This window comes from Arachis stenosperma, chromosome 5 (assembly GCF_014773155.1).
Source record: "Arachis stenosperma cultivar V10309 chromosome 5, arast.V10309.gnm1.PFL2, whole genome shotgun sequence".
In the NCBI taxonomy this organism is placed as follows: domain Eukaryota; kingdom Viridiplantae; phylum Streptophyta; class Magnoliopsida; order Fabales; family Fabaceae; genus Arachis; species Arachis stenosperma.
The window spans coordinates 36,641,511-36,650,731 of NC_080381.1; the positions used below are offsets into that span (position 1 = coordinate 36,641,511).

General features: G+C 34.3%; 1 protein-coding gene across 8 annotated transcripts; it reads left to right on the forward strand.

Annotated features, from left to right (window-relative positions):
- The first annotated feature begins 904 nt into the window (after window positions 1-904).
- LOC130982240 (uncharacterized) lies at window positions 905-7,837 on the forward strand. Of its 8 annotated transcripts, XM_057906149.1 has the most exons (7): window positions 905-1,326; window positions 2,384-2,440; window positions 3,052-3,144; window positions 3,361-3,514; window positions 4,490-4,597; window positions 4,776-4,835; window positions 7,214-7,837. In XM_057906149.1, exons 4-7 carry the CDS (start codon window positions 3,428-3,430, stop codon window positions 7,244-7,246), a joined length of 288 nt encoding a protein of 95 aa, XP_057762132.1. In that variant the 5' UTR covers window positions 905-1,326; window positions 2,384-2,440; window positions 3,052-3,144; window positions 3,361-3,427; the 3' UTR covers window positions 7,247-7,837. The 8 variants fall into 8 exon arrangements, 6 of the variants coding, with proteins under 6 accessions (XP_057762132.1, XP_057762131.1, XP_057762130.1 ...); XR_009087108.1 differs by adding an exon at window positions 4,911-5,146 and having other exon boundaries at window positions 2,384-3,514; XM_057906148.1 differs by having other exon boundaries at window positions 2,384-3,144; window positions 3,298-3,514.
- Window positions 7,838-9,221: the final 1,384 nt, after the last annotated feature.

Genomic DNA, 9,221 nt, shown 5'->3' on the forward strand with positions numbered 1-9,221 from the left:
TCACCATCAACTCTATGATGTAGCAGCAATTCCACGAGAGGGTTCCATAACACCGCAGCAACACGGTCAAGGAAGAGTGGTGCGAAAACTGCAGCAGCAGCATTGGACTGAGCGCTGGAGGGCGAGGTGAGTCGGGCTGACTGACGGAGGTGGAGGCGGTGTCGGTATATCTTGCGGGGAGTGCAGCGGCGTGAGGTGAGGACTGGAGAAGATGACGGCGAGTTTTGGACGTGTATTGGAGGTTATGGTGAGATTAGGAATAACTGTAGTGTGAATGAGTTTAAATACAAATCCTAATTTTTTGTTTGAATTTAAAAAGAGTAATTATTAAAAATTAATTGAATTAATTATTATATAATCTTAATTTTCTTTTTATTCCTATTATATACTAAAATTATTGTCTTCTGATACTTTTTCATAAAGATATTAATGAACAAGTACCTGTAGATAGTGAGTTATTATATGAGATTATGAGAGTAAGAGACTTTAGTAATAATTTTGAATTTTTATGTATTTTTGAATTTACAAAGAAGGTTTTTTTACCACTGTGTTTATATTTATGATTTAATAATTAATATATTATATATCATTTTATTATAATCTAGTTATTCTAGTTGAATTTTGGTTAAACCTTTTGAATTATTGAAACTTTGACCGTTCAAACAGTGTGATGTCTAGACTATGGTTCTGAAAATTAAACCGGTCTAACTGCAAACTGACGACATAAATGCTTCCATCAAGTATACAAAACCATCGAAATAAAAACCAATAATAAACTAGTGAACCAGGAGGGAACCAGCCGGTTGGATTGGATCAGAAACCGGCCGATTAGGTAAAAGTGGCGTCGTTTTTTGCTTAAACGTTTAAATGAACCAACCCTATCTGCACATCTCTCACTCTCTCACTGAAGATGTTACACCTCTGAATCACTCCCCCTTCTCCAGCCCTAGCTGCTGCTACCGCCAGTCTGTCGATCCACTATCGCCGTCTTTCCGTGTAACCACTGCCCCCAAGTCTCCAACCCCTGCTCTCTTCTTCCGCGAACTCTCGGGTCTCTCACTCTCCTCTCTTCCATGATACCCCGCACATGCCGCTCCCCCACCGTCACTCTTGCATGGAGGAAGACATGTCGCTGTGCTCGCACGAAGGAAGACACGTCGCCGTCACGCTCATATAGAGGAAGAATCATCGCAAACACCGTGTTTCCTCTTCCTCTCTGTCAAGTCGTCATCCGTTTCTCAGGTGTGCCGCTGTCTGCTTCTAAGCTGACCTCCTCGCCGCGGTCCTTGTCGTCCGCGATCCTCACACCGCGTCCTCCATCTTAGGGTTTGTAGCTTTCTTCTTTTAATTTATTTGTGTGTTTTAGTAATTTCTGATGTGTTAAATTTATTTCTCTGTTTAGTTCTGCTATGCTGCTGTTTTGTGTGTGTTGTGATTTTATTATTTTAATATACTGATTATTGATAATTGAATGTGTTGTGATTATTGATTAGCTTTGGTTCTTTTATGCTGATGATTTGTGTGTCACTGTGTTGCTGATAATAATACCTCAGTCAGTGCTCAGTGTTTGTTTTTGGTTGATTGGCTTTGCTCACTGCGTGATGATAAATTTCAATTTTGATGACTCTATTACTGGGTTACTGCTTGATGATAAATTGTATTGCCTGTGTTACTGATTCACTGCTCATTCTTGCAGTTCATTCCCATAACTACACTAATTTATCACTTCGACAAAAAAACTGTTTTTTAAATAGAAATTATTCTAGACAAGGAGAATGATTTTTTAAAGAGCAATAATCTTGAGAAGCTGCTAAATTGCCAACTATTGCATATGTGAGATAAGTTTCATTGTGGCATAAATATGGAGGTAATTTGGAGGACATAAATAACTTTTGTGAATTCTTATTTGATTTCTGAAGATATATTGGAATTAATTCCAATCTTTGATAATAAATCTATATATGCTTATAAATACATAGACCACAATAATTAAAAATTTAAAACTTTGTAAAGATGAATTATGGCATGATGCTGATCAATATGGATTATCTTGGTTTAATGTTGCTGAATCGAAATTATGTGTTGTTTTACTAAGATTTTGAGGATCACGCTCTAATAATTGACCTTGCATATTAGTAACTGAGCTTTTAACAGACAAGTGTATGGTTTAAGTTTTGTGATTTACATGTGCTTGGATTGTGGCTGTTTTGATGATTTATTGAGTAACACGATGAAGGAGCATTAAAATGTCAAGTTTAGCTCTGGGTTATTGTGAAATCCTTTGCTTTTCCTGATTTGTTTTGAGTCTCCTCAAGTGAATACAATTTTACTATGAGCCTGCAGGTTTGAATCTCCTCTTGATTAGAAATTTGTGGTATGTTAGGTGGCAGGTTAGATTTAGGTGGCGATAGCTTTGAGCCTGCAGCTATGGAAGAATGAGGTTTCGGAACTTCTAGTTTGTGTTAAATCATGTGGATTGTACAGCTGCTACTTCGAGGAACCTTCATTCTTTTTTTTTTGGTGGCGAAACCTTCATTCTTTTTTTTTGTGGCGAAACCTTCATTCTTTTTCTTTGTTGCTTGGACAAATTTAAACCAGAGTTGGAAATGGTTTGATATGTTTTCGATGTAATTTTTTTATTTATTAATGTCATCAATGAAGAAAGGATTTTGATTTCTCTTATAGCAAACTTTGAAAGCAAAAGCTTTAGTTCATTAAAATATTTAAGTTTGTGGTTGATGACATTTCATGTAGTGTTTTAAATTTAGAAGATATTTTAAAGTTTATATTAGACTATAATTATATTTTAGAGTGTTTATTTATATTTTATTTATTATTTTAATATAAAACAGTTTTTCGGTTGGACTATGGTTGAACCGGTTTAACCATTAAATCAGTGAACCAGTGACTAGAGCGGTTTGATAATCGGTCCGATTTTCAGAACCTTGGTCCAGACTAGTTTTCCAAACCTTGATTTAGATATTTGCATCTCTTATCCTCCTAACTTTCTCAGCTTCTTTCTTTACTGTAGCATTGTTTTGTTTCTTTCAGAGGCAAGGTTCTTGTCCTAGAATCCTAGATTGCCGATTCCAATGTTTATTGGACTGAAGAATCATCTTTCGATACAATGGTGATGTTGATATAGTGAGTAGTTTTGAATCTGTTGGTTTGGTCTGTATTGTGTTGTTTTGGAACATTGATGAGCACAGATATTGCAAAATCTTTCTACAAACAAACAAAGGAAAATCACCATCTTTCTTCCAAATTCCAATTTCCTTTCCTTTACTCTTGTTTCAGTATTTCCTTTAAAACAAACAGTATCAGTGCCTCATTTCTTTCTTCATAATACCGAACCATTAGAATCTAGCCTGACTTAGGGATAAAGGAAAAAGAAAAAGAGAATTCGATCAAAACCCTTGCTTCCTTGATGGTCATGGCTGCGATTCGGAGTATCAACACAGTGGCAGATGCTATGCTCCAACTCACCAGATTCTCTCTTCAAGCCCCAAAATTGGTTAGCACTTCCCCTTTTAAATCAAAAAGGGAAATTTTCAATTTTTATTTGTTAAAAATTGTTTACTGCATGATTGGGTTAGAATATGAAAGTTTGTTTCTTAGCTTGCCTTGAAAAAATGTACATTCCTTTTTCCAAGAATAGAGTAGATTTGAATTTTTCTATAGGTTGAAGTTTAGAAGGAAAATTTAGCTATAAATATAAGAAAATGTTACTTAATATTAGTAAAATATTCCTGTAATTTACTATTTATTTGACTAAAGCACCTTTAATTGAATTCCGAAGGAGAGATACTATGGAATATTGACTGTTGTTTTGTTTGGGTTTTTCATGGTTTGAACACTTTTGGTGACCCAAATGTATTAAAGGTTCATTTGATTCAATATATGAAGGCCTAAAAGAGAGAAACAAATCTTTTTGCCATAGTGCACTATACACCATATCTGAAGTATTTGGTTGGAGTACAATTCACCATGGGATAGGATGAGTTGTTTGGCCTCTATTTGGTGTAAAGGTCATGAATTTTTTGAATGTGTTTCTTTCACAGACATGTTGAGAGATTAGAAAGGTACACACTGTAAATACTAAATGATATTCTTCTTATATATAGAAAAAAATAGAGAAACAAAAGAAAGAAAGTTGTGTATTTAACTAAGGTATAACTGGGTTTAGTATTGTATTATTTGCGTTTCAAATGGTGTTTTATGTTGTATCATCATTACACAATTGGAAGCTGTAGAAAAGAAGGAAAGCATTATTGTTTTGTGTTTTGTGTTTTGTGTTTTGTGTTTTGTGTTAATTATAACTCTCCTAATGTTAGCTGGTGTTACACTCTACACACGACACGTAGTGGTTAAAGGCTTTGTTTCTGTTGTATCCTTACTTATCATATTGTTCTTGCATCTTGAAACATCTCTCTTGGAGAAACTATGCTTATTTCCCCTACCTTATCCATGATTCCTGGACTATTCTCAGGTGGAGGTGGAATTTGCCGATGGTCGTGTATTCAAGTTGTTGGCTGAGTTTCTAAGAATAAACAGTCCTGCAGTTGATGGAAAAACCAGATCAATTGGAGGTGAAAAGGTACTTGCTTTCTGCAACTCAGAATGCTTTTTCAACTGCACCATTTGGAAACTATATCCCGAGTTTTAGTACACTTTGATAATTGAATCAATGAGATCTCTTGTCTGATGAATCTTCTTTGTTACTTCTTTTTCTGTTGTTTTGATACGACTACATTCCAATTGATCCGTCGAACCAGGTAATATTGGGGAGACGGCACATGGGAATCATGTCTGCAGAACCGATTGTGAACTATGGGGTAGGGTACATCAAACTTAGACATTAGATCTAAATTTCAATATCTAAATCCATCAAACTGAAATGTGATGCATAGTTGCAGAATTGGATTGTTCAGGCTTAATTTTGATGACTTGCACAAGACCGAAATCTATTCGTGGGATTATTTCTATCACCTGGGAAGTAACAAGTTTACCCTCATGAGAAATTACATCAAAACACTGAAGAAATATAGGCTAAGCCTGGATCCACGCAGGAAAAAATGATGCAGGCCTGCGCTTCTTGATTGGCCAAAACTGGTTTGAAATTGTGTCAGTTAACATCATGAAACTTGTGAGTTGTCGTTGGATAGCTTCATCTGTTGAAATTGAAAAATTGAATTTTGTACGAGGTGAAGAATAGTGTTTTAGGGAAGTATTCACTAATTATCAAAGGATGAAAGAAATAAAGGAGTGTTCTTCTTGATCCTTTTCTTTTCTTCCATTACAATGATTTTGAGACATTAGCTGAGTGAGGGACAGAGTGAGTTTTGAAGCTCCAACCGGCGACGGCGTCAGGAGTAGTCCGACGGTTGAACGAAAGGGAGGGACTGAGCTCGCCGGCATTGAGAGTTACGGCCAGCTCGAAGGTGATGGGAGGGGGCGAGGGAGGGTGTGCTATTGCGCTGTTGGAGAGTTGGAGTGAGTTAGGGTTGGTAACTGGTATGGGTTGGGGGGTTATTGAATGTTAAACGGCTGTGTTTTGAGCGTTTTTGGGCAAAGTAAAAAACCGGTCGGGTCTTGGTTTGGTTCGACTGATTGGTTATCGGCCAGTTTAGCGGTTCAACGGTTTTTATTTTTTTTTTATTTTGGCATATAATCGAACCGTGATTCTCATCGGTTCGTGGTTTGACCGGCCGGTTCGAACTAGTTTTTAGAACATTGGGTGGCAATGACGCCCACCACGACGCCTTTCCTTCTCCCCCTCTCCTTCCTTTCGCGATCGCCCTTCCCTCTTTCCCTTTCTTTCTTCCTTTCTTTCTTTCTTTTTCTTTTGTTTCTGTGTCTGTGTGCGCGTTGGGTGTGTTGTGTTGCTGAGGAGAAAGGGTGGTGACTAGGGTTTCTTTGGGTAAGGGGAAATTGTGTGTTAATTGGGGTTAGGGTTTCAATTTGGAGATTTTGGGTTTAATTTAAGTAGGGTAATTTTAATAGAATTAGGGTATAGAGAGTATTAATTTGAAATTTGATTTAAATCCTTAAACATTACTTTAAAATATTATTTGTTGTATTAAAATACTAATTGATTTTCAATCAAATGCTCTAATTGAAATTATAAGGTAATATAATTATTTTCTTTATTTTTAAAACTTAAAATATTAAATTATGAAAATATCAATTATTTAAAATAAATCATATAAAAATTCTTGTTATTCTGTAACTACTAATTTTGTAATTTAAATATAGAAAATAATTCAATAATTATAAAATTAGATAAAATTCTAATTTAAGTAGTCAAATTTTATTATTTTCGAATTTCTAAGACTTTAAGTTGTAAATAGAAAAATACTCAATAATGATGGAATTTGGATAAAATCTTAATTTATTTTAAATTCAATTCATCAAAGCTTGCGTTAATTATCTTTAATAAAATAATTTCTGAAATTAAAGCTGTTAATAATTAAATGATTTGAAATTAATTCATAATAATATTTTTCAAAAGTTCTGGGTCTTATATCTGCAGTTTCATTTGCAAGCGAAGTTTGGTCTTTTGGGATGTTGTGTTTTGGTTTTAGGCAATATATTTATGTTTTTAGATTCTCCTCTGTATATATTTGTATTTGTCCCTCTTAGAGGCTATTTTGAAGAAACAGGTGTTTTGGTTTTCTGTTTTGGGATATTTTGAGATTGTGTATATATGTAATTATACTCTGGTCGGCGGCTTCGCAGGTCGAGACTGGAGCTTGATATTCTGTATATTTTGGCATTCTACTCTTTATGTACATAAGCTTTACCCCTTTCTTTTATCTGGCTTTCTGTTTACTTGTCCGACGCGCTTTTCTTTTTGACGGTTTTTGTTTAAACTTTTCTTCAAGGCTCCTAGTTACGCATTCTTTCAACTATATCTAGGTTTGTATATTTTATTTAGAGGTTATAATACCTCACCACCTCTATTTTACAGCTTAAGCATAAAGCTCTGTGTGGTAGGGTGTTTGATAAATCTTAATTTTGTGGTTTATCTTGTGTTTAATTTGGGTGGTTTTATCAACTTTTCTTACATTTATCTAATGAAATAGTATGGTTTTGTAATTCTCCCTAAATTTGTGCTTAAGTGTGAAAACATGCTTTTTAGGTCTTAAAATAGCTAAATTCAATTTACTTTAATTTCATTTGATGCCTTGATATGTTTGTTGACTGATTTCAGGTTCATAAGGCAAGTATTGGATGGAAGAAGTGAGGAGAAAAGCATGTAAAGTGGGAGAACTCATGAAGAAATGAAGGAACCGTAAAGTTGTCAACCTTGACCTCTTCGCACTCAATCGATCATAACTTGAGCTACAGAGGTCTAAATGAGGCGTTTTTAGTTGCGTTGGAAAGCTAACAGCTGGGGCTTCAAAATGATATAAAATTTGTCATAGTTGCTTTGCGTTTAGAGACACGTACGCACACTGTATGCATACACGTCGATGTTGCATGTGATTCACTAAAAAGCAACTCGTGGCCAACGATTTCTAGCTCATTTTTTGGGCCAAATCCAACTCATTTCTGATGCTATTGAACTCAAGGATTGAAGGGGGAATGAACCAAGTAGTCATAGTGGAGTTTTCATCATGTTTTAGGGTAGAATTCTAGAGAGAGAAGCTTTCCCCTCTCTCTAGATTTAGGATAGAAATTAGGGTAAAGTTAGGTTAATCTCTCTCAAATTCATCTTTCAATTCTTATTTTGATTTCAATTCTCTTGATATTTTAGTGTTCTATTGTCTTGATCTTCTTAATTTTACTTGTTAATTTATTTTTTGGACATCTTTATTGTTGATGAACTCTCATGTTGGAGTTGGATCTCTTTAATGCAATTTGATGTTTACTTAACTTGTTATTGTTGATTTCTCGTTTTTGTTAGTTATGGGCTTTATTAATTCTTGTATTTGGTGATGTTTACTTTTATTGCACTCTAGGTGTTTGATGAAATGTTTTCTTTAGTTTTTGAGTAGTTTTCTTTACTCTTGGCCTAGGCTAAGGGAATTGAGTGACCTTGAGTTATTTAGGTCTCATTGAATTGGTGATTTGAGAACCCTTGGTGATCAATTTGACACCCATTGACACTAACCCACTACTAATCTAATTAGTAGATAGGTTGGGACTTATGAGTTGATGTTGATCAAGCCATTTGACGTACTCAAGTTTAGGAGTAGATATTACGTACTTAAAAGTCTTGGAGGTAGATTTAATGAGCTTGGTTCCTTATAATTATCAATGTATGGTTTGTAGACAAGGATGGTGATCTCAAATTACCTATGTCTAGCCAAGAGTTCTTTCCTTTATTTTATTAGTTCTTATTGTTTACTTTCTTGCTTTTATGTTTCCTTGCCAATTATAAATCAAACCTCCCTTATTCTTCATAGCCAATAATTGATCACTTCCTTGCAATTTCTTGTGAGACGACCCGGAGTTCAGATACTTCGGTTAATTCTTATTTGGGGTTTATACTTGTGACAAAACCATTTGATTCGAGGATTGATATCGGTTTAGACTATACTAACAACGAAAATATTTTGTGGAATTTCGAACCGGTATAGATCCTTGTTTATCAGTGTTACAAAATCCGTATTAGATATTATCTTTGAAATGATGCTGATATCAGTAAGGAGATACCGTATCATTTTAAAGATAGATCTTATCATTTTAAAAATGGATCTGTTACTTAATTATATAATCCATTAAACTCATTAAATGAATATTATAATGTTGTTATTGTAACATTGTTATTGTAACATTGTTATCGTAACATTGCAATCAAAATCTATGAAGTATGGACACTTCGTTGAGTTGTCGTGTCCGCATGTCAGACACATTTCAGACACAACACTCATTGACACTCGTCCGACATGCATGTCTGCGATGTCTAACTGTGTCTTAATATCTTCACCGGACACGCTTGGACACACCTAAATACCATCACGTGTCAGCGTGTCTAATTTTATTCTTAATATGTATTCTCGAAATGAGTTTAGAAATAATATATATTATTATTTATTAAAACAAAAAATATTTTAAATATTTTATATACTTAGAAGAAGACATTAAAAATAGTTAAATTAGTTTATATTTTAATATCAATAAAATATCAAAATATTATTATAATTTATCTAAAAAATACTTTATATTTTATATATATGTCGTATCCCTGTGTCTTATAAGATTTTAAAATTCGT